This window comes from Perognathus longimembris, chromosome 1, assembly GCF_023159225.1.
Source record: "Perognathus longimembris pacificus isolate PPM17 chromosome 1, ASM2315922v1, whole genome shotgun sequence".
NCBI classification, from domain to species: Eukaryota; Metazoa; Chordata; class Mammalia; order Rodentia; family Heteromyidae; genus Perognathus; species Perognathus longimembris.
Window position 1 is genome coordinate 16,794,076 of NC_063161.1, and position 26,301 is coordinate 16,820,376.

The window sequence follows — 26,301 nt, forward strand, 5'->3', positions numbered from 1 at the left end:
CTGTGCTTGAGTATACAAAAGTGATCTGTTCATATAATGCACTGTTATTCAGCCTTGAAATAGAAGGAAATCTTGCCTTTTATAACAATATAGATGGACCTAGAGGACATGGACATTGTGCTTAATGAGTTAGGTCTGGCACTTCACTGGCTTCACTTACATGTGGAATCTAAAATAGTCAAGACCCACATTCTGTTGAGAGTAGAATGGTATTAGTCTAGGGCTGGGAGAGAAGGAAAAACAGAAATGCTATTGTCAAGAGATACAAAGTTTCAGTCATGCAAGATAAATATTGGTAATCTACTATACAGCATAGTGGCAGTAGCAAATAAGTTTAAATAATATGTTTATAATATAATATTTTACTAGCTTTTTAGCCAACAGCTAATAATATTTTATGATAATGTTTATGGTTTTGATTGTAGTAATGATTTTGAGTATATATCCCCTAACTCATAAAGAAATGCATGTTAAATATGTACAGCTTTCTACATGTTAATCATATAAGCATTTATATATATTTTAATGTAATCTAAAATTTTTGTGGACTAATTTGATATAGTCATTCAAAAGTTCTGTTGCTGTTATTTACTTGGAGGCTTATTTGTTTTGGCTTCTTGGATTTGGTTTTCTGCCACTTTCAACTATGCTACATGCTAGAAATACACTGAGAATATGGATTATTTCTGCCTTCCAAAAGTTGTCGACCAAGAGAAAGAAGCTTGTAAACAGTAGCACCAATGATATGAGTCAGTGGCAAAAGGTATTGGCAGAATTTTCACTTTTCACAAAAATAGTATTTGAGCTTGGAATTGAAATATTGGAAGCACAGTAGGAGTTCACCAGATGGAAAAGAGGTGAGGGACATTACATAGAGATAGCCCAGCTCATGTGAAAATACATTGGAGCCTGCCCCTGGGGGCTGAAGAACATGATAGAATTGACCCCTATTACAAATAAGGTGTCCTGGCTTCTAAGACAGGCTCCATCCTCCAAACCCTCTCTTCTCTCCAGAAGGGCTTATAGTTCATCCATTTCACAGGCCAACCTGATTACCCACCATAGCCACTAGGATTGAGTGACCAATACTGTCAACAGCTGACAACTCCTCATCTTTATAATTAAACTCCTCATACTCCAGCTCTGTGAACCTCAGCTGGCCTAGGCCAAGAGAAAAATGGAGAGAAAAGTAAGAGGGGTACACATACATGTACATGGAGATACATGCATACACGAGACCAGGATTGCTTTCTACAATGAAACGTCTATGAACTAGAACTTTTAGGTAACTCACAAGTTCTTGTTTTTTTTTTTTTGGCCAGTCCTGGGCCTTGGACTCAGGGTCTGAGCACTGTCCCTGGCTTCTTCCCGCTCAAGGCACTCTGCCACTTGAGCCACAGCGCGGCTTCTGGCCGTTTTCTGTATATGTGGTGCTGGGGAATCGAACCTAGGGCCTCGTGTATCCGAGGCAGGCACTCTTGCCACTAGGCTATATCCCCAGCCCAAGTTCTTGTTTTTAGTACAAGAGACAGTGATAACCAACAGCTCCCAAGAATTTATTTATGAAAATGAGCAGTCTTTCAGAATACTGCTGGGCCCGTATGCATTCTTCAGCCACCTCCGGCAGCAGCTCTATGTCCCAGTGACAAATGGTCTTTCCCAGCATGACTCAGATGCAGTGCAGAACTCCAGATATCCAAGAAAGAAGGAAAGAACCATCAACACACTGCACCCGGGCAGGAGAAGAAACAAAACGCATACCTTTTTCAAAAAGGATGCAAAACAAGGATCATTTTAACCGTAGATAAATTAAGTGAAATGAAAATCACATGCATTTCATATGCACATCATATGCTTCCATTACTTAATGCACTACTTCATTTTATAAAGGTAATTGAAGTTGTATCATGCAATACTGAAACACTAATGCAGCCTTCGAAAATTACTTTAATTTTAAAAAGAGTTTTAATTATCTAAGTCTCATTACTAACTGACAGATTTCAGATAGTACTCAAATCTCCACTGCCTTTCCCAGTTCTGGCTTCCTATTCTGGCAATAAGGACTTTGGAAAGTGGTCAGCAGGAAAAGAAAATTCCACAGACACGTTTCTGTGTTCTTAGGTTTATTGATAAGCTCGAAAAGGTACAGAATAGACTTCAGAATTCATATTCTAATGCACAATACAGCACCACCACTTAGGATGGCACCCAGGTTATACTTAAATGAGTCTCTGGGGAAGAGACAACAACATCTTTTGAGGAGAAGATAAGTGCCAGGCATGGTGCTGCTAGATTTCCATTAAAATGATCTCCCTTGAGCTTCATGGAAGTTCTGGAGAGAATTGGCGGCATGATATGACGAATATAAAGAACAAGTTTGGGAGTCAGAACCACATTTGGGTTCTAGCAACACTCTAACTAGTTCCTTAACATCCATTCATTTATTCCTTTTCTAATTTTTTCTTCTTTTTTTCCTTCTTTTTGCCTGTCCTGTGGCTTGAACTCAAGGCCTAGCTAGGCACTGTCCATGAACTTTTTTGCTCAAGGCTAGCATAGCACTCTGCCACTTTAGCCACAGATCTGCTACTGGCTTTTTGGTAGTTAATAGGAGATGAAAGCCTCGTAGACTTTCTTGCTGGGTTAGCTTTGAACTGCAGTCCTCAAATCTCAACCTCTTGAGTAGCTAGGATTACAGGCATGAGTCCCTAGTGCCTGGCTACCATTCATTTATCTCTAAAGTGGAGATGATTACCAATCTGGTCAGGTAAGGTTAGCAAGATGGTGTCTAGATACCCCCAAAACTCAGTGATTGCTGCTTCCTGTCACAGAAGTTGACACAGCTGGAAAGGGAATTTTAAAGGATCTTTTAAGGGACCATCAAAAGTATATCCACATATAGGAAGTATAAATGTTACTATACACATATAACAAAGTATATGGTATTCCTCCATCAACCTTTAGCTAAACAACACTAGGTTCCCAGAGCAAAGCTACCCTGTAGGTCACATTTCCCTTAAGATGAGCTGGGCATCTTGCAGTTTATATGTTGTCCAGCTGGTAAGTGATAGTCCATGAGTATAGAGGTCTCTCTCTCTGGAGCATCCTGAACTATAGTCTTCAGAAATGGCTTATTTATACTATTCCTTCTGAACACTGAATGGTTTCTCCCAACATTTTCTTTTTATTGTAATAGGTTTTATTGCAACATAATTACAGATCATGAAAATCACCCATTTTAGGTAAAAATAAGTTTTAATAAACCAACACAACTGTCCAACCTTCCACACAACCCAGTTTTAGAACATTTTCCCTATCCCAACATTTCTTCATACATGCCATAGACAGGTGCTGCTTCCATTTCTATCCCAGAAAGCTACTGATCTCCCTTTCTCTCTATATAGTTTTATATATAGTTTTATGCATGCAGTTGTTTAGAAACAGCAAATAGATGGAGTCATGTAATATATAATCTTTTGTGCTCAGCTTCTTTTACTTAATATTTTTGAGATCCATCCATACTATAACTTATCCTTGTAAGCTCACTCTTTTATTCCTGAAAAAAAATTCCATTTCATTAATTTGTCCATTTTATTTATCTGTTCACCAGTTGAGATGGGACATTTTGATTGTTGCTAAGTTTTAGATATTATGAATAATGGGTGTTGGGTTTTTTTTGCCAGCCCTGGAGCTTGAATTCAAGGCCTGGGCACTGTCCTTGAGCTTCTTTTGTGCAAGGCTGCACTCTCTACCACTTGAGCCACAGTGCCACTTCCAGTTTTTTCTGTTTATGTGGTACCGAGGAATTGAACCCAGGGCTTCATGAATGCTAGGCAAGCACTCTACCATTGAGCCAGTCCTGAATAATGTTATTTAAATAGGTTTTAATTTCTTCTGAATGGCTAGTACATGTGTTCCTGCTGGGTTGTATTTTCAGAAATAGAGTCACGTTTGCTAGAGACACCAGTTTTCCAAAAGTAGTATTTCTGCTAGCTATACAAGGGCCCAAGTTCTTCTGCATCTTCTTCACAACCTGGTGTTGTCGATCTTTTTTTTTTCTTTTAGTCATATTAATGGTGATATATCAGTTCCCAGCTTTATTCTGTGATGTGACTCTCCAGAAGACAAAGAGGTTTGAAATAGTGATGTGAAGGAAGTAGTAGAATAAAGGGATTCTCCAGAATCTCTCTCATTGGCACTACCCTGTCCTTTGACATCTTGCACCTCCCCTTGGTACTGGCAACCTCTGCTTTCCTTAGAAGTACATTTTTTAAACCCTAGCACCCTTTTCCCCAACACAAACAGGTTAAAATATGGTGAGCACCCAAATCCTAAATTGCAGTAATACAGCTAGACTAAGTAAAACACAAGGAGATATATATATATATATATATATATATATATATATATATATTTTTTTTTTTTTTTTTTTTTTTTTTTGGCCAGTCCTGGGCCTTGGACTCAGGGCCTGAGCACTGTCCCTGGTTTCTTCCCACTCAAGGCTAGCACTCTGCCACTTGAGCCACAGCGCCGCTTCTGGCCGTTTTCTGTATATGTGGTGCTGGGGAATCGAACCTAGGGCCTCGTGTATCCGAGGCAGGCACTCTTGCCACTAGGCTATATCCCCAGCCCAGGATATATTTTTTAAAGCTTAATTTTTAGCTAGTTTTAGATTGATTTCTATCTCCTCCCCCATCAGATTCTTTTATCAGAGCTGCTGACAAGAAATAGAACTGACTGGATTGAACTCATTGTCTCTTCACTGTTCTGTCCTCTGTGGAGGTGTTAGATACCGTGAAGGTAGAAAAACAACGGAGAGCAAAGCATCACCGGAACAGAAAAGATGGTTCACAATCCAAAACTTGAATGACCAGGACCTCACCCAAGACTGTCTTTTCAGGTCCATTTTGTTGTAGAACCTCTCTTTACAGATACGGATATTTTTCACATTTTATTCTATTTTATATGTCAACAATGAAGTTTGATAGCCATAATTTTATTTACTGCAATGAGATCATGAATCATACAATATAATTGATCTTAAGTTTTATTATGTCAAAAGTTGAAAGCTGGAAAAGAAGATGCAAAACATTTTGTAATATTGACAAAACACAGAGAGATTTGCAGTTTCTAGACACTGTTAGCACTTCATCACATCCCATCAAATAATTTCATAATGTGGAATATTGCACAAACTTGCCAGTTTCAACAAAATTCAAATCAATGTTTGCCTCAGTCATCCTAGTGATTGGGTTATTGATTGAGGCAAACGCCTCTATGAAAACCTAACTTGCAGCAAGCTGTACTTGGAAAGAAACTTACAGGGAAATTAGGACCAATTGGTTGGTTTGTTTTGCATTTTTTAATCTTCTAGAGCAATGTTTATGTGAAAATATAATCAGAAAATTAGTACCTTCATCAAGAGGTAATTCACAGAGCTTTACCAAAAAAAAAAAAAAAAACAACCCTCAACTAAGATTCTCATTGATTACAAAGAAGGCTTTGTACTTTGTACCTCCAGAACTCTTAGATGGCTCAGAGGCAATCATACCATTAATGTCTCTTTTCCCTTGCAAAGATTATCTCATTTCCTCATAATTACTATTTCCTGTTTGTTGAAACAGACTGTAGTCAGAAACATGCATTTCCCCTTCCTCACTCTTTCTCACGCTATCCTTTGATCTATATAATTTGGAATCTTTTAATATGGTTGTATTTTGTTGGCATCTGTCATACAAACTGTTATTTGCTGGTTATTTTGACAAGTAATAACAGAAGGAAAAGAGAAGTTGGAAAACTGATAAGGATATTTTGTTTAGGTAATGCTGTGAAAATGAAGTATTAAAACTGGTAAAGGGCAAGAAACTCTTATGTAACCTATGGTAAGGTTGGGTATATAAATAAAGGTGCTAAAGCTCAGGAGAAGTAGGAAAGTCTTGAGGGTAGAAAGGAAAAGAAGAGATGAGTGTTCTTTTCCTTTCCTCTTTGCCTTTCAGAGACATTGCCCCGATTCACATGTTGTCCATCTTGAAAATGATCAGAGTTGAGAACCTTAGGAGTGCACCTTTGAAGTTTACTTGTATGCCCTGTGCCCTGAGGGAGCCTAGGATGCAGGGCTACTGTATCTGCTTCCCAGAGCTTGCAGTCAGGTTGATCTGTTAAAGCATCTACACATAAAAAGAGAGCTAGCTGTACATGCCACGAGGTGTCAGGTGTCAACAGCAGCCCACAAATACTAGGAAAATTCAAAGAAAGAGGCAAATGTAATCCAAAGTGAGCGAGGAAAAAGCTTTACGTAGATCCTGAAATCCTTACAAGATTATGACGGGGGAAGCATATTCTAGAATACACAGAGTATGTATATGAAGGGAAGGACTAAGGAAGTTAGAGAAAGAGCTAAGGAAATGAAAGGTACATTTTTATAGAGACATTCATAATAATACATTTAAGTAACAGGTAATATTTAAAATATTACTAATAGAGTTATTCAATTATAAGTTTAGCAAAGTTTAACCCTCTATGATACTCATAAAGAAAATAGTGTTTTACAATTTCTAGGGCAGCTTCATAGTCATTCTCATTGAATCCTCAGGATCCTTTTCCAGTTGGGAAAGCTGTATAGACATTATCTATCTGTCTGTCTGTCTCTATCTATCTAAAGATAGATGAATGGATAAATACAAGAGAGACAAAGAGGAAAATAGAAAGGGATATTTGTTCATATATAGTGGCATATGTGCATATGTACACCCCTATACAAATTTTTGTTGATTGGGATTTTTATTGTCCACTTTATATCACAACTCCAAAGTATGAAAGGTCCCTTACTAGAAGAAGAGCATGGGCAAGATCCAAATGTTATGGCTTTCTGCTTCTGAGGTCCCCCATACCAGTTCAGTCATGGATTACTGCAGTCCAACAAATGAGTCAATTGGATGCAAGTTCACATGAGAGCCTGCCTCTAAGATTGTAAAAGTTGAGATGGAATGATCCATAGGCACATTGCCTTGTTGCTCTTAGGTGGAAGTATTCTTAGAAATAATTAATCGAATTGTGGGGAGGGAGCCTTTTTACATTTAATTGTAGTTTTAGTTCTGCAAGTGAGTATAAAGCAAATAAACTTCCATTCTCAGCACTTAAAAGCATTAGAACTACTCAGCATTTTGGTTAGAAGAGGCCACACTAAGAATGAGCTCCACAGACTCACCTAGGAGCTGCTCTCACTAGTTGACAAGTATCCAGAAAGAAAAGAGGGAATTATCTACTCTTCTTTCAAAAAACAAAATGGAAGGAGGCTCCAAATGCATGATGAAATTTCTTTCTCCCCTTATTAAAACTCCAGAAATACAAAGCATGCAGTCCCACGATGGTGATAACTGGGATCACTCCTGAGCTCAGCATTGCCGCATGTGGCATCTCTGGAGATTTCTAGCTATATGTGCTATTTCATATCTGTCAGCTAAATCTTAACTCCAAAACATAACAAATGCAAATTGTGACACTGAGGAACATTATGTGGATTTGTGCTTTACCCTAGAGGACTTGGTCCAGCCAGCAGTAAATGGATTGAGATTTCATGCAGAACATGGAGACAGACTGTAACTACATGACTTTGCCTTGTGACTCGTGTATTCTTGCAGTGTCGTTTAGTGTTTTTCATATTGCATCTACTCAAAATGACAATGAAAATGGAAACTCTAGAGTAATGAGATTTTTAAGCAGTATAATATTTGTTATGCAGAAAAGCGCAAACTCTGTTTCTAACAATAAGGGAATGTTTAATGAATTATGAAATACTATACAAGCAATATTAAGTTGAGTTACTTTAAAATGTCTACTCAGCCAGATGTGGTAGTATATGTCCATTATCCCAGCTACTCCTGAGGCAGAGGCAAGAGGATAGAAAGTTCAAGGCCAGCCTCAGGAAAGTTACTGAGACCCTGTCTCAAAAACAAAGTAAAACACAGAAGACTTGGAACATGGCCTAAGTAGTGGTAGAATGCTAGTCTAGCATAAGTGAGGCCCTCAGATCAATCTCCAGTACTGGTAAGTTCTTAGCTTAGCTTAATTTAGTGTAAAGCTAAGTTCTTTAACTTTAATATTAAGTGAAAAAAATCATGATGAAAGATTTACTTAAAATATGGAAACCACAAAGTATGGAGGGAGGAAATGAAAGGAATTATATATACCTAAATGTTAATAACTCACAGATAACTTCTCTTGAAAAAGCATTATTAGTATAATAAAGATGTTCAACTTTTAATGTGAGACTAAAGAAAACACATTTAATTTATGTAACATTAAACTTAGCATGTTTAACATCACATTAAATTTAAAAAGAGAAAATTTAACTACCATGATTTTCGGCTTTGCTGTGACATATTTTCTGGTGTGAGCTATTCGGATCAAGGGTAATGTCATGATATGATCTGGCAGAATTCCCACAGCTAAATTCAGACACTTCAAAGACAGGGGCATAATATTATGGCATTGTCACTCAGCCCAGATATTCTCCTACTGCCCACATTTGCAGCAGGGTTGCTGAGGTTTTCCTGTTTAAATTGGTGCTGGAGAAAACTCCTGAAGGCCTATGTTGTTTTAACAGTATTCTTTGCCTTTGATCTGCATTTCTTCTATGATAGGTGTAATGAAAACCATTTTTTAAAATATGTAGCAACTAGCTGGGTACTCATGCCTGTCATCCTAGCTGCTGAAGAGGCTGAGATCTGAGGATCATGGTTTGAAGCCAGCCCAGGCAGGAAAGTCCATGAGACTCTTAACTCCAGTAAACTACTCAGGAAAGGTCGGAAGTGGAGCTGTGGCTCAAGTGGTACAGCACTAGCCTTGAGCACAGAGAAGCTTAGGAACAGAGCCCAGGCTCTGAGTTCAAGCCCCAGGACCAGCAAAAACAAACAACAACAAAAAAAACCTGCAGCAACATATTTGTTATTAGAGCTCTGCCATTGGAGCCACTTTTTTATGTTCATCTGTACAGTGTTTTTTTTTTTCTTAGTTAATGGTTTAAGACTTCAGCTATTTGTGTCCAGTCTCATCAATATTGTAAGCTCTGTTAGTCAAGGTTACCCTTTAGATCTTGCAAATAGTTTCTGGCAGAAACTCACTTGTTTCTGAGTTGAACTAAATTGCCTCAGTAACTTGGTGTAACTAAGTGCCCAATATATTACCATTACTTTATCTTTTACTCTCATTTGAATTCTAGTTTGCACCCAAGCAGTAATTAAAACTCAACAGACACTACCACAGTAACCATTGTTTGCGGGTATTTTTTTTTTCATTTCAACAAAAGGTTTTCAGGTTATTAAAGCTAGGGATTCCACTATTTCACAGCTCTAATTACAAAGATAATCAGAGATTGAGCTATTCTCACTGAAGGCAAACCCAATTGCCTTTGGATTTAACTTTTCCATAATGACAATTTTCCTTTGGAATATTCTCTCTGTATTGTCTTGGCAATCAAATTTTTTACTGTTGAGTTGGTTATTGTGAGACCAAATGTTACCTACCTACAATTCTGATATTAGTAATGAGAATTTCCTATCCTTAGTCTTTGTATGTATTTTTGCAAGAAACTTTTAAATCTGTTATGAGCCTTGTCCAAAATTAGATTATTTTTGAATGCCCAAGACCCAATATGAATGTTTTAAACAAAATAAAAAACACCATAAGAAGTCCCACTATGGCATAACCTATAGATAGATAAGATTAGAAGGTACAGAGGTTAATAGCGGGAAGAGGAACATAGTGGATGAGCAGGTAAAGAATCAAATTCAGAGAATACACAATTTCTTTTAAAAACTCAAATGCAGACAGACCCCAGCAGTTCCCAGTCGTGGCCCCTGTTATTAGCATGATGTTGGACAAGTTACTCAGTGTTTCTGCCCTCAGGTATTGCATCTATAAAACAGGAATGATACCATTACTTTAAGTATTAAATAAGATATTTGTACATGTGTATAATGAACATGTATGTTAGCACAACTATTATACAGAACTTGAACACAGGAAATGTTGGATAAATGGCCATTATTGTCCATATCATGTAATATGAGACCATTTCTAATAAGTAAGGAGAGTTACCCACATCTTCTTGATGTGAGTCAGGATTCTATGTTAATTTGTTATCTACTTAATCCACCTACTGCCTTCTTTGTCATTCTGTAGAGGAGTCAGCAACAGAGCTCCAGGGTAGAGGAATACCTCAGTTTACCTCCTCTTGAGGATTAAACAGAGTGGATAGAAGAAGAAAAACATATATTCTTTTAAAATAGGTCTGTGCCCAAATAAATAACTAGAAATCAAATGCATTCTTACTGGGATAAGTTGCTCCAATGAGAGCTCTTCCAAAGTGAATCAGATCTCTCTATGCAAAGCACCAGCTTATTTGACATGATTAGCTTTATGAGAACAACCAAGACCTAGTTCTTCTGAATGAAGATTTCTTTGCATCTTCAGGTCATTCTCTGAAACAAGCACACAGTGAAGGTCAAATTTTCTATTTCCGTGCATTGTGCCATCTTTCTCGTAATTTCTTTTTCATTTTCCCACTGACACTAGAGATTGGCACTAATACTTCTTCCTCTGGCAGATGAGAAAACAGAGATCAGACAAGTCAGATCGCTTGCCCAAAATTGAGTGTGAGAGAGGAAATGAATAGCAACTGAGGGGTACACCAGTTCTTTTCTACTACAGTTATTTGTTCTTTAGTGTCAGTTGTTTGTCAAAGTAATTCTGAGCGACTTTATTGCTGTGAAAACATTTCTTACCAGGATTCGGTGGCTCATGGTCACCCCATCGGCATCAGGTCCGGTTATCTATTGGAAGAAAAGCTGTGGGGATTTTATGGGAGGAATGTATATCCCATAGAAGCCGTTGGCAAAGCACCTGAGAATGAGAATAAAAGAGAATAAGAAACCAACCATAGTATGTTTAGACTTGCAAAGTGTCTTTGAAAGGTCAATGTTGTATTTTTCTAATATGGAGGAACTCTTTGATCTTGGTGCTTTAAAAAAAAAAACAATGCAAGATTATAAGGGCATTTCTATGGATGGTATAAATAATGCTGCTGCAAGTACTGAGCACTGGGACCACACTTACTTAGCATATTTATAAATCATCTAAAAGAAAGTACATAGTGAAATATCCAGATTTGCAAAAATCTGCTAAGCTCTTCCAGGTAGTGAAATGTCAAGCTGGCTAATATAAATGCAGAAACACAACACAGGGTACGTGAGTGGGCAAAGGGATGGCATATGGGCCTCTGCATGGATGACAACAGTAAGATAAGGAATATAGAGAAAAATAAACCATTCTTTCAAGATTAAAGGGTTTTGAACTATCAGCTGTAGCAAACATTAATACATTTTAGCATGTGCCTTTGTCTCTAGCTACTCCAACTGCAGCTAAAAACCAGCCAGACTGTTCAGGTGTGCTTAGGAAGAATATTTTAAAGGTAACATTAAAAGCAGAAAATAAGCTAGTGGCTGGTGGCATATGCCTATAGTCCGAGCTACTTAGGAGGCTGAGATCTGATTATTGCAGTTCAAAACCACCTTGAGCAGGAAAGTCTGTGAGACTCTTATCTCCAAATAACAATAAAAAAAAAAGTCAGAAGTGGATCTGTGGCTCAAGTGGTAGAGCATTAGCCTTGAGGGGAAAAAAAAAAAAAAGCTCAAGGATGGCACCTAGGCCCTGAATTCAAACCTTAAGACCTGCACGCATGCACGTGCGTGTGCACACACACACAAAACAGTGTCCTGCTCAGGCATAAAACTATGGTTCACTTATACCTGGAATGTTTTTTTGTTTTTTTGTTTTTTTGTTTTTGGCCAGTCCTGGGCCTTGGACTCAGGGCCTGAGCACTGTCCCTGGCTTCCTTTTTGCTCAAGGCTAGCACTCTGCCACTTGAGCCACAGCGCCACTTCTGGCCGTTTTCTGTATATGTGGTGCTGGGGAATCGAACCCAGGGCCTCATGTATACGAGGCAAGCTCTCTTGCCACTAGGCCATATCCCCAGCCCCATACCTGGAATATTACAAACCATTTTTTTCCACAAACCTTAAACAGCTATCATAAGGTGGAAGAAGGTCCAGAGAAAGCTAAGTAAAATAACTTATGGGAAAGAAGAGCTGCTTTATGAAAACATATTTACAAAGAGTAAGATTCATCAACCTGGGAAGATGAAAGCTTATAAAGTTTGTAAAGAGCATGTGGTACAGGTAGACACTTGCCTCAGTTAATATTTGTCATCCCATCATCACTAAAGGCATGGGGCAGGGGGTGAATACAAAAGGAACAGGTTAGAGGGCCACTTAAAAACCTAGATTGATTTAGGCAGAAAAACCAATAGGCTAACAAATAACAACTCAACACAGCACAATTTATGTGCCAAAGAAATGCTTACTTTTCTGCTGTAAAACTTGAAGAGAGGGGAAGCATTTTCCTTTTGAAATACTTTGGAAACTAGTTGCCCATCAGAAGTTGTTATACCCTGGAATCATAAACATTCTTACAGAAGGGGTAAATACATTTTTTAGTGGATTCATAATAATTTATTTTAAAAATCGGCAATATTTAAAGATAGCTTTCCAGTGTATGCCTCGGAGTCAAACAGCTTTGAAATTGGGCAAACCTGATTGTTTCCTGAGTGCCTCCGCATATTTAGGTTGTGACGGAACGACTCTGAACCTTAGCTTCCTCAACTGTAAGGAGAATTTCCAGGCACACATGTTTAGGAAGATTGAAAGGGCTCGCATTTGTAAAGCACCAGGAGCAGGTGTGGAGATTTAGATTCTGAACAATTCTTAGTTCCATTGGATGTTGAGGACTACTTAGAGATGGATAAATGCCTTTCCAGTGGGGACACATGTGAACTGAGGGATGGGAGGTCGCTGGGTTCCTGAACATCTCTGGAGGAGCTTTACAAGCCAATAGACAAACAGAGGTAGAGCCTCAAAGGCTAGAACGAGTATGGATGTTCAAGATGCAGTCACTCTGCCCCTATGACTGAATCTTGTGTGGAGGGAAGAGAATCAGGAGAGAAAGATGGAGACAACCAGGTATATTACTTGTGAGCCAAGTAAGAACTAGCTCTTGTTCCAAGAGTAGTAAAAAACCACTGGAGGGTTTTCAGCTATCTGAGGGGTGGAGGGTTCATCTTGTTTTATTTTGTTTTATGCCAGTATTGGGGCTTTAACTCAGGCCCTTATACTGTCACTTGTTTGTTTTTTTCACTGATGCTCTACCAATTGAGCCATGCCAGTTCTAGCTTTTTGCTGATTAAATGGATATAATACTTTCAAGTATTTGGTCAGGTTGGTTTTGAGCCAGGATTCGCAGAGCTCAGCCTCCTGAGTAGCTGGGGTTATAGACATGAACCACCTGTATCTGTATCCACCTTGGCTTGAATTTTGGAAGGGTCTCTTGGCTGTGGACTCAGGGCAGCAAAAGTCCAGGGGTACCACCTCCACCACCTTTTTCTACTCCCCAGCTTCCTAGCTTCTAGCCCTGACTGTGCCCCTGACTTCACATCCCACCTGTCACTGAGAAGAGCTAACTTTGGACATTCATTCCTCATGTTTTAGGACATGCGAAACAATATTGTTTTCTCAGATGAAATAGTTAATCCAAATACATGTTGTTTCAGGTTTTAAAAATCAGTTTGATTGGCCACAGGAAACGCATTTTGGCTTCTCTGGGAGACAGGCTGCACGAAGATCCTCCACAGAAGCCCCCTCGGTCCACCACCCTCAGGGTAAGTGATGCTACATTCATTTAGTGCTCTGCCCCTACCTTCAACAAGTTCTTAGCACAATAAAATGACTAAAGCAATGGACAGGAATTATATAGCCAGTTCTCTACTCAGTGTAGAAAACAATTTCTCTTTTGATTATGTTTTTGTAAAATAAGATTTGGCCTTCATAATTACTTAAATGTATGTACACTGGAATGTCAGAAGTATAGCTCAAATAGAATTCAGTCTGACAAATCACCACCCATAAAGAGTCAACTCCCTCACCTCCAATTCCACACTCCCATCTATACAGAGAAAGGAAATGAGTTTTCTGTCAGGTTCCTCAAACCCACAGAAAGGAAATCGATCAAAGACCACAGTTAAGTATAAAGATCAATTTAAAATTAACCTCAGGGTCTTCTGTTTTTCCAGAATTGAAAATTGACCATTTTTTTACCCACTTGAAAAATTAAGAATAAGGAATCTAAAACTTTATTTAATAAACTACCTGTATTTCTTGCAGCTGTATTTCAGAAATAGGGGAAGAAAACTTAGCAACTGTATTAGATAGGCAAAAGGAAGAAGGGAAATGAGAAGGAAGGGACAGAGAAAGAGAACTCAAGAGAGATGGTTTCTAAGGAGATGTCAGTGACAAGGGAGTAGGCGGACAGTCCCTGGTTTTCATGAACCCTACATGATATTTTCAAAAATCCATCCAAAAGCTGGGAATTTCCCTGGCAAAGTGTTGAGTTCTTATTCGGCTCTGTTTACTCTGCTTGCTTCTGATTCCTGTCTCTGGCAAGCATCAGAAAAGGTAGAAGGGTAGGAGTGATAATGAGGGCGAAGCATGAGCCTTAGACACAAATGCCCGAGGAGAAATGCCTCTGATTAGTGAACTTTAGCAAATGATACATTGATGTCAGGATGGCACAGGATCCCATAAGACAGGAACTGTTGTAATGTTGAGTCAGGTTCAACTTTGAAGAAGAAAATAAAGTTTCCATGAAATTGAAGAGAATAGGATGTAGGAGAGTCAGGAGAATAAAATGATCCCAGTTAGAACTGGGATACGTGCAGGCTACTTGAGGGGCATGAAGAAATAGACTCATTTTTCTCCCTCTAGGAGGAGCACCTCCAATAGATTAGGTGGGGAGAGTAAATGAGGCTGGAAGAGGCTTTATTGTCTTGCTATCTCTTGCTATCTGGAAGGGGATGAAGCTGTAGGCACCATTGATGTAATTCTTCTGAAATTACTCCTTGGAGGAATGATTTCCAGCTTACTTTACCTGCTCCCTGACCTTTCCCTTCTGAGCCTCCCACTCTGACTCCCCAGAAGAGACTTGAGGGAACAAAAAAAACTGATCAAAGACAGAAATTCCTCAGCTAAAGTGAAATAACTCGGCCAAAGGCAGTCTGGGGCATCTCAGAGAGAATGGCCTAGAGAATCAGCTGATTGAAAGCACCAAAGCTCAGCCTCTTATCTTCTGGCCAATTTCCAGCTAGGGTTGTCTTTGCCATTGAAAAGCATTCTCTGTCCTTATATGCATTGCTCTGCAGTCTCTATATGTTGTGTGACATGCTGTGTTGCCGTACTGTGTCCTTTTCCTGGCCCTATCATCAGACCACTCTTTGGTGGAAGCTTGGGACCCACTAGGTCCCATTTTAGCTTCTCATCACTGCATTTACACTGGTGAAGACATCCTGCCCACAATTCCTTCCCTTGTAAACACACATGATAGTGTCTGGGTGCCAAACAAAGGTTTGCCTCCCTCCTGTAATCATCCACAGCACTGGTTTAAGAAAACAGAGCCTTATTCTTTATACTTTTACCTGAAATACTTGGGATGGAGGGAGGTGTGTATTGACATGATTGCGTTCTTTATAGAGAAAAGGTGGTGGAATATAGATTATATAGGTAGAATGTCATTTATTCCTTGGAAGTTGATTCATAACTCCTCACCGTCTGTCTTGTTAGTATTTCAAAATTTTGAAACCAAAGGTTAGCCATGAGAGCATGGTATTTATTTCATGATGTATTTCCATTCAGGAACCCAGTGGTAATCACACTCCTCCTCAGTTGTCTCCATCACTTAGCCAAAGCACTTACACCACTGGTGGCTCCCTAGACGTTCCTCACATTATCATGCAGGGCGATGCAAGGAGGAGAAGAAATGAAAACTACTTTGATGATATTCCCCGATCAAAACTGGAGAGGCAGATGGCTCAGGTAAGGTACTCATAGCCTCTGTGATATGTTTGCCTTTCACCTGTATCAGGTAACACATTTAAAGATTGAACTGTAGCTCACAGTGAAATATTACCATTTTAGAGTGTCTTTTCTCCTCTGCTCTCTTGAACTAGCCTGGAACAGACCTTTCAGACAGAAGAATGTATACCCATATGGTCATTATCCATTCTAACTGAAGAAATCATGTCTAATCTCTTGTACCCATGAAATCTTTGCTCTAAAGAGAATAAAATGGTGTCAGAATCAAGACATAATGAAGAGGAATGATAAACTCTAGATTTGAAGTGTAAATTGGTAGAATAATATGACAGAAGTTGGGAGGGGAGGGTTAACTCCATGTAATGATGCCAATATCCTCCCAAGCTTGCAAGCTTATATAGAATTGTACTACTGGGTCTAGTTGCATCGTCTAATATTGTTACCTTGAGGAGCTGAAGATCATGCTTACTGATATAAATAACTGAAAAGCCAGGCTCTGGTGGCTCCTGCCTATAATCCTAGCTACTTGGGAGGCTAAGATCTAAGGATAGAGGTTTCAAGCCAGCTGAGGCAGAAAAGCCAGTGAGACTCTTATCCTCAACCACCAAAAAGCCAGAAATGGAGCTTTGGCTCAAGTGGAAGAACAGTAGCCTTGAGCAAAGAAGCTCAGAGACAATGCTCAGGCCCTGAGTTCAAGCTCCAGAACAGACACACACACACACACACACACACACACACACGTGCACACGTGCAAATTGAAAAGAGATTTCTGTTACAGTCTGACTATTCCTATTTGATATGAGTATTCATTCTAGTCTGTCTTTGGATCTGTGCTCAGAAACTTGAGCCAATCATTGCTAAACAGTAGAACTGTTCCTCAGGCCCATTCATAGGGCCACCTAGATCTAACAGCTTTACCCTAAGGTTCAAAAATATGGGTGTATTGACAGCTACTGGCAGAATCAACTCTTTTCATCCTTATTCTAGGTTCATAGTAATGTGCTAAGAGTCTTTTTTCTCATTTCTACACCTAAGAATTTTTAGGTGAAAATTTGTCTATAATTGCTTTGCCTTAGTTGTCATTTTTTTCCAATTGTTTGGTGAGTGTGTTGTTTAAAAAAAAAAAAAACAACTTTGCTAAACATTTTATGCTGCAGCTCAAGGAAGAAAAGTGTGAAGAGAATGTTCTGGAAACCGTGGCTGTTCTGCCTGAGAGATGTCTTGGAGAAAGAGGATGTGGAATAGTGTGTCTCCTTTCTAGTCTCTCAATACTGAATTGTTCTGAGGGGGTGGCAACATTAGGATTAGGATATGTTTTATTGAAGGGAGATGGAAAAGTAGGAGAGACAAAAAAAAGAATAATCTTCTTCTGTTAGGTACTGTCCTTAAATCTATATTACTATTTTCAGTACAGTTCTCCTAAATAGGAAGTATGAAAGCCTCCACACCCTAGATATTCATTAATTTCCTGGCATTTGTTCATTTTTGTGATCAAATACGTGATCTGTTTACCTAATGGCAGCATTTCAGAGATGTGGTTCATCTTAACCTTGAACAATGTTATCTTTATGTGTTAATTCAAACTCAGTCTTTTCTGAACCAATCTTCCCTGGATAAAACAGGATAGTTCGTTAATGAGTAATACCTATTATTGATTGTATCAACTTGTGTCACAGAATTTCCTGTCTCAGCTGCTTCTATAATTTATCCACATAGGGTATTTTTTCCAAAGAGGAACTAATTCTTCCTCTTCCTATGTCTGAATACTCAGAGGTAATCTAGCAAAATTGTGCCCTTACTTTCTTCCTGAGAATCCCAGAGGCAGGAATATTTTTTGAATAACCAAAATATTTTGGTCACTTCAGTCAAAACTGCATCCCTTTTAGGAATTGCCTTGCCTTGAGAAAACTTTTATCTGGCCAGGTAAGAAAAACCTGAAAATGGACAGCAGAATGAGATAAGCCGTTTGATGGAATACAGCAAGCTACAGAGCAGCTGTGAGGTGTGGTTATTTACCTCCAGCCTGACTAACACCGATTGAATGACTAATAGAGACATAGGCTCTATTAGCAAACAGGAGCATGCTAGAAGCTTTCTGAAATCCTGCAGTTCAACATAGTACTTTAGCTTCAGAGAAGATGGGAGATGGCACTACAGGAATCTAATCAATAAGGAAAGGGGATTCTGGGATTGCACTCTTTTTAGGTTGTGTTAATTACAGTTTTAAAAATTTGTTTGGGAAATGTTCCCTAGCCTGACATGGCCAAATATCATAGAGAAATGAACTATTTGAACTAGTGTCACTGCAAAGCTTTAACCTGTCAAAATAGGATATACTTGGTCATTTTGTTGCCTTGTCCTTAGCCATTCAATTATATTTTTTTCCTTTCTTGGTTTTGATCATTTGCTGTTCTGATTTTTGAAATTCATTTGCCTTTAGAACAATTTAAATACTGCCTCTAGACCACATTTTTCCTTGGCCTTATATGTTGAGCCAATAAAGTTGAGTCTTACTATCGGTTTGAATGAGCAATTAAAATTCCTGTAAGGAAGCAGCTTATTATACCTTCTCCCAACCCAAAGAGAAGTTCCTGTGCCTTTGTTCTAAGGGGTTTCTCCCAAAAGGCACACTTAATATGGGTTAATACTTGGAAAATCTGTGTGTTTCCCACTAAAAGATGGAAGCCTACCTGCAGGCTTGCTTTCTTACCTACTAAAAGAAAAGAGAATGCAGTTGAGGGAAAATCACCAGGACCGGTTCACTTTCTTTCAACACTCTACTTCTTCCTGTTCAGCTGAGCCCTCACTAGAGTGATTTGGAATTCTAGCCTTAGGCTTGATACCTTAAGTTCTTGAATGCTGCAATAATTCATAGGAGCTTCACCTTTGTAAGGTCTGCCCAAGAGATGTTTGAGGGTATTTTGCCTAAGTGAGAAAACCAAGGTTGGGATTAAATTGAGATAGATTTAATGTTCATTCTACCTATTGAATTTCTTGGCAAGTATTTAAAATATAAGACTGGAGTGGAACTTGTTTTTGAAATCTTTGAGCAGTATTGAAAAATATCTTAGAATATATGAAGTTTACCAATATTGTGGCTCTTTGCTTTTATTCTGATATAAGCAATATTCTGGCATCTGTCTTAAATGACTGTGTAAGGAATGAAATTGAAGGCAGCCCTAATAGCATTTTTAAATCACTGGATATGATGATCTAAACACATCTAAACAATGGGTCTCCTACCTTGCAAAAACATAGTTTCTCTGGCCTATAATCCTAAATTAGATTCAGTAGCCCAAGAGTTCTAAAATGCTTCCTCATTTCCCTGCCTCTAATAAATAAATGTTATAGTCACGCTTACATAATTTTACCTTAATGTGGATAGTGCTTTTAAATTTCCAAAGTATTTTGACATCTGTTTTATCTCCTTTTAACACAAACAAGGTGTCCTACACATTATTGATGTGCATATAGCACATAAAGGATTGGTACTTAATTTTCGGTTCTGTGGAGATGAGATAGTAAATGTAAACATAGGAAATATATCATAAGGACTAAATTTTTCACTATTTAGGGCCTAAATGCAATCCTTAGAAGTTTTATGAATGACACTTAGTAGAAATCAGATTACTCTTCAAATGAATCAAGGAGAGTGATGGTATTAATAAGGTGTAAGAACCACATTCTCCAGACTTAGAAAAAAGAAACATTGCTGGGTACCAGTGGTTTGTACCTATATGCTAGCTAGCTACTGGGGGACTCGTATCTGAGGATCAAAGTTTAAAGCCAGCCCAGGCAGGAAAGTTTGTGAGACTCTTATCTCCAATTCACCAGCAAAAAGCTAGAACTGGAGGCATAGCTCAAGTGATAGGAATACCCACCAAACAAGAGTGCTAGCCAAACAAGAGCTCAAGGTCCTGAGATCAAGCATTAATACTAGCATACACACAAAAAAGCTGCCAAGTGCTGTAAGTTACAGACATTTATGGAAGGCTTCCATTTATAGAAGTACATATGTAAAAATGAAATGCTATTCACATTTTTCAAAATTAAAAAACTCTTCAACAATAGGGGAAATATACATCTTCAGTTTAATTATTAGTGAGGGAAATCCCTAATGTAGAAATCCTGTTTTCTTTGAATACTGTCATTAAATTCAAAATAGTCCAATAATATTGCTTGGGGCAATATGTTAGATACTCTAATTTTTTCTCTAAATTGTTTCTAAATCATTAGAAAGCTAATCCACTTGAAAATGTAGTATTTCTTGATCTAAACAATACTACTTAATAAGTATGATCAATAACTGCCTTACTTGAAAGTACTTTACATATATGAATTCTACAAATATTTTTTCTTTTGATATCATTGAATGGGGAAATAGAATCATCATATGGTCCAGCCCATGCCTGGGAATCCACACACAGTATCTTATTTAATCCTTCCAGTAGCCCACTGACATGTGAAGGGGCTGAGGATGGGCAGTGTCTTGGCTCACAGCTGTTAAACAGCGGCAGTGAGACTCAAGCTCTCCTCTGCCTGGCTTTATATCCTGTTCCTCTATAGCCCTAATGGCCTGTGGACTGTCTCTGTATTAAAATGAAATAAAATATTTGGATAACAGTTCAACAAATGCTAATTTGTCCTCTGCTATAGTTGCTTCCTGTTGTGTAGGCACAATGAACAGAGGAGAATATCACAAGTAGCTTAGTGGAAACCTAATGAATCCACTTATAATTGTCACCAGGATACCCTTTAAATGCAACACTATAGCCATTAGTTGTTGATCCTTCTAGTGGAGATCCTACCTGACTTGGCAATACTCTGTCCTCCCATGTTTGCAAAAAGCATTGTGTATACGTACAGGCATAGTCTGTACACAGCAAAATTCTTACTTGGGGTCTTTCTCCCGATAGTACAAGTGTTCACTTAATGACTTCATTTTGAAGTTCTGAATTGGTTTCTTTCTGGCTGTGTAATCTGGACTAATTCATGCAGTTTTTCTGAACTTCGCTTTACGTGTTTTTAAAATGTGGATAATGCCCCTTTTCGGTTTGGATGTGAAAGCAAAGTAAAAAGTATTAACCAAAAGAGGAAGGATGGATGGAATAATGGAGGGATGGCTAGATGGCTGTAAATTCAGATATATCACCTGTCACTAATTCAGATCTCATTGGTTTATTGTAGGGCCAGTTAATGTCAAAAACAAATGCTCAAAGTGGTTGCAACATTCTATAAAGATCATTTTTCCAGGGCTGGGAATATGGCTTAGTGGCAAGAGTACTTGCCTATATACATGAAGCCCTGGGTTCGATTCCCCAGCACCCACATATATAGACAAATGGCCAGAAGTGGCGCTGTGGCTCAAGTGTAGAGTGCTAGCCTTGAGCAAAAAGAAGCCAGGGACAGTGCTCAGGCCCTGAGTCCAAGCCCAGGACTGGCAAAAAAAAAAAAAAATCATCTTTCCATTCCAATATCATTGATTCTTGAAATAATGTATGGTTAGAATATGCTTAGACTGGAAGTGCAGTATTCCCCCAAGTATTCTAATTGCCTCATACAAAGTCTAAAAGAGGCATATATCGTGATGCAAAAGAACAATCAGGAAAAACACAGAATCTTTCTCTGTCACTTCAAGTTACAAATGTGGCCAAGGACAAATAACATATTATTATTGTCATGTGGTTATTTAAAACACTGAGAAAAGATATTTTTCCTTAAACAAAGTTTAGAACTATTTTTGAAGTATGTAGTGTATAAAACTGTTACAGAAACATGGCTATTCCTAAAAGATAAGAAGCAAACAGCCCTCTGGAAAAGAAGAAACATTGTGATTTATTCTACTTGTGAAAAGCTAGGTTTTTTTCTAGAAATTCCACCCATCATGGTGGCATTATGGGACTTACAGAATGAGCCTCCAGAAAATAACAACTATCTTAAAAAAAGAAACACATCTGTTATTACTGTGCTCCAGCAGATTTTTTAATATGCATAAGTTAGTGACTAGTTTTTAATGTAGGTGTTTATCACATTCTCTCTACTTTAAAAGGTTCAGCCTGTACATGATTTCAAATTTTTCTTACAGTGAGGTCTAAAGAGCAATTCCTAATACTTTAGCATAGACAGATATAATATATAACCAGGAAAGAAGGTTAAGAATATATCAGTAAGCTCTTCCATCGGGAGCTTCTGGTTTGACAGTTTGCTAAGTTGACAAGTTGACATCTCAGCTTCAGAGATAATCAGAGATGTTGATAATATTTATGCCTCATTTCAAGCCAAGAACTCTACCAAGAGCCACCTATTTATTACTAAAGTCATCACACAAAGCACAAATAGCAGGCAGCACGTTCATGGTTAGAATGCAACACTTAGTGTTGTGCTCCTTACTAATGCAGTTGATTAATGCCTGTTCTCAAAATAACCTTGCTCCATCTATGACAACTTTGGGGTTAGAAATTCTAATATGATTAGTGTCTTGTATATTTTCTACATCAGTCTTAAAATTAATAAATGAACAGGACAACATCCAGATAAATCCCTTTTAGTTTCTTTACATTCATCTTGAATATCTGGAATCTTTCATTTTCTGTCAGATCCATCAAGGAGGCAAGTGAGATGGTGAGAGTTTGTCCTGAGAGCCACCTCCTGCCATTTTACTAAAGAAGCTCTCCTGTCTCTACCTCTCCTCCCTGTGCTGGTACTTAACCTAAAGGGATTGTTGCTGATTAAAATCAGGCTGTGAATTTTGTTTTAATCAATAGAAAAGATTCTAGTTTCAACTAAATGGATAAGAAAGATGACAATGTATAAAAACCCTATTTCAGTAGAATTGACCTTGGATTTTTAGTAGTGCCTAAGGCTTGCTGACATTGAGCAGTTTGTTCTCAAAGAATCACACCAGGCTATTTTTCCACTTGTTAAATTTTTGCAGTGTTCCTCATTATATTCAGTCCAGTTCTTGAGTCCGCAGGTCAAAGTTTGGGCTGTTATAGTCTGACCTTGCTAAATTTTAAAGGGTAGAAGAGTTTTCTTATTCTCCTTCCTTTTCCTTTTTCTGTGTTAAGAATAAAGAAGGATTTTTAACATCTGAAGGAAATAAGACTGGTTGTGTGTGGCTGAGACTGGATCTCAGTTATTTCTCTTGGTATATAACTAAAGTAATATGCCTGTAAGAACTCATATGAGCAACACAGAATTCTGCTTCAAGATAACTAGTGGAAGGGGCATGACAAGTCACTTCACAACAAAGTTCAGACTTCACAACAAAGTTCAAGGAAGTCTCAGAGCCAAGAGCATCTATGTACTTTGCTCTCTGCTTTCCTTGTGTCTGCTCGGCCCTCTTCAGAACTGGCTGATTTCCCTAACAGGCTTTTTCTACACTGTGGTGAGTTCCAAAGTCAATTCCTCTTATGTCTGACTCCACAAGGAAAAGAGATTATCCTTCCAAGAGTCTTTCTCCCCCCACCAAGAAAAGTCCTGGAATTGAGCCCCATCTGTTCGGATCATCCTAGTTTAGATGGATTATCCGTCTCTGAGCTAATCACAAAGGTGTATATATGGGGAGCCCGGGGGGTGGGGGGGGATTGACTAGAACAATCTCTAAATAGTATAAGGAAATAAACTGCCTGGAACAATAGTGTATCTCCTGGAAGTTCATTCTGTATCAGACTCAGCCCTTTATAAACTGAGTACCAGCTGCCCTACAAATTCTAAAATCCCAGAAGACTCCAATAAAAACAATCCCCTAAAATGTTTATACTAATAATACCTAATACATTATGTAAATGAAAGGTTAGCAGAGAATTGTAGCACTCAAATGGTGTGGGTAAGCACTGTATTTGAAGTAGATTCTTTGCTTGATAGCTAGTGTTTCATTCTTTTTGTTTTTGCCAGTCTTGGAGCTTGAACTCAGGGCCTGGGTACTGTCCGTGAGCTTCTTTTGCCCAAGGTTAGCACTCTACCACTTGAGCCACAGCACTACTTCCAGCTTTTTCTGTTTATGTGGTACTAAGGAATTGAACCCAGGGCTTCAGGCATGTTAGGCAAGTACTCTACCATTAAGCTACATTCCCAGCCCTAATGTTTCATTCTTTAAAATGTCAAGGATTGCAAATAATTTACTTATGGAAACCACATGTGATCCTTTTCTGTATGAGTCCCTGTTTCAGTACAGAATATAGAACCACAAAATCAGTGGCTAGATAACTGTGGAATTCTGTTAAAGAAAAGCAGAGAATTTGGGGGTAAAAAAGGCCAGAAACTATATGTATATATATGTAGCCCTCTTTGTTAATGGACACAGTGCCTTAATGCATCCTTGACATCCAGTCAGAAGCTCTGCTTTAACTTATCACTGCTGGCTATTTCTTTGGAAGGCAGTTCTATGATCAGGGACATTCTAACTGATACAACTTATGCCTGTATTCAATTGAAACAAACCCTCCTAAAATTTACAGTTTATGCAGTCTTGTGAAACAACAAAGATTAAACCTTCTCCTTAGTGCTGAGAATAGTAATTTAAGACCAAAGATGATACCTCCCCCTTCCTATTTTAAATATGTCCATGTCTCTGCCAATATCATTCTGATAAATAGAATGTGAGCTACACAGACAGCATCCTCTTACTTCACTGTGGGCATGTTGCTTTGTTGATATTGGTGCTGAACAAAATTAACGTATTATTAACTCTTAGTGAGCTTTTCTTACTGAAAGGTTCCCAGACTTTTTTCAGTGGCCATAAACCATGCCTCCTTTCTTAGCCCCGAACAGTGCTGAATTTGACCTTGTTAGTGCTTTACAGATAAAGCATTTATCCAATTGTTTATTCAGTAATCCTAGAATATTGAGGACTTTGTAGACCTTGGTTATCAATCAGGATACCAGTGCTCCTTTCCAACTATGTACCATGTTAATCTTAAAAGGTTGACTTAATAAACACACTCCTCAAGTAGTCCTCCAGCGTACTGAGTCATGACCAGAGAGGACTAAGGGAACTGTGTAGCCTTCTACCAGAGAGACCTCTTAGATTGACATCATTCAAGGTGGTTGTTTACCTAGACCTTATTTTTCTATATTTTTAAAGGATGAAGTGAGAAATAGTGGGATTTCAATAAACATCACTGAATGAATGGTTTTGTCCAATACCTCATTTTTAACCAGAGGCAAAACACAAAATTTGTACGTTAACATACAGTTAACAAATGAATTTAAGTAAAGAAAATGGCAGCCTCCATTTTCAAGAAAAAAAATATGTATTTTAAAGATCTAAGAATAATGTGTGTTTTAAAGATCCAGTGTTGGCACAAAAAAAATTGACTTGAAAAATCTAGTTCATTCACTGAAATTTGTCTTAGGATTTTAAAAAACTAGCAGCTGCTTTCCTGAATGTTATTAATGTTTGGGGTTTTTTTCTTTTTCACTTATCGTGACACATGTTTGCATCTGTGATTGGCATCCAAACTTTGAGGTGGAACAAGTGAAGTAGTCCCTGATGTTATAAATACCATGAACCCAATTTGCCTATAGTGTTTGTGGCATTTAAAGAACTGGGGAACTATGCATGGATATACAGACAACTTCCCTTACCCCACTCTGCTCTATTTCTTCCCTGTAAAGAGATTTCATAAGTAATTGTGTAATGCCATCAAGGGCTACAACTTCACATTAGGGAATTCAGGTCATATGTTATCTCTACGAATGGGTAACAAGGATACCATAAGCCTAGAGTTCTCTCCTGTTATGAAAGCTGAGGGCTTGCTTGGTTTCTTTGCTACCAGAATCAGAGTTAACAAGGAAGGGAAAGGAGAAAGGAATGGGAAGATGGGGGAAGAATAAGATGCTAGGTAGAAAAACCTTAAGCTTGGGCAGTTGGTAACAGGATTTTTATCATTCCAGTAAATTCATGATAGGACCAAACCTGATGTTTGTTTCCTCCCCATCCAGTAAGTTGAGTAATACCCACACCAGCCATAGGGGTTCACATATGCAGGTGTTGTTGGAAAAACAACTATTGGCCTAGCTTTTCCCTTCCATCTTTACTGAACTGTCCAAGAACCTTTGCCATGAACACAAAGAGAAGGTCATGATCCTGAAGACTTTGAAGGACTGCTCTTTAGAAAGATGGAGAGAGAACAGGAAGCAGCATTGTTTTATTCTAACGTTATTGGCAAATAAAATAGCTCGTCTGAAACCTTTTATTAAAAAAGAGGAACAGCAGTACATTCATTTCTTTGACTTCTTAAAGCTAGAAATAGATATATAGAGATAGAGATATATATCTCGACATTGAATCTGAGATACTAACAGTGTAGTTCGAGAGAAGAGC

At 38.3% G+C, this 26,301-nt stretch overlaps 1 protein-coding gene across 9 annotated transcripts in view; it reads left to right on the top strand.

Moving 5' to 3' along the window:
- Window positions 1-26,301, top strand: part of Anks1b (ankyrin repeat and sterile alpha motif domain containing 1B) — an 895,075-nt gene that overhangs the window by 805,719 nt on the left and 63,055 nt on the right. For 4 of the 9 annotated variants that reach the window (XM_048357586.1, XM_048357604.1, XM_048357596.1 and 1 more), the window contains 2 exons: window positions 13,661-13,768; window positions 15,795-15,974. The exons of 3 other annotated variants lie outside the window; for them this stretch is intronic. In XM_048357586.1, the coding sequence (XP_048213543.1) occupies window positions 13,661-13,768; window positions 15,795-15,974 (288 nt within the window). The remainder of the gene's footprint in view (window positions 1-13,660; window positions 13,769-15,794; window positions 15,975-26,301) is intronic. 2 more of the 9 variants (XM_048357618.1, XM_048357625.1) reach the window with 1 other exon arrangement.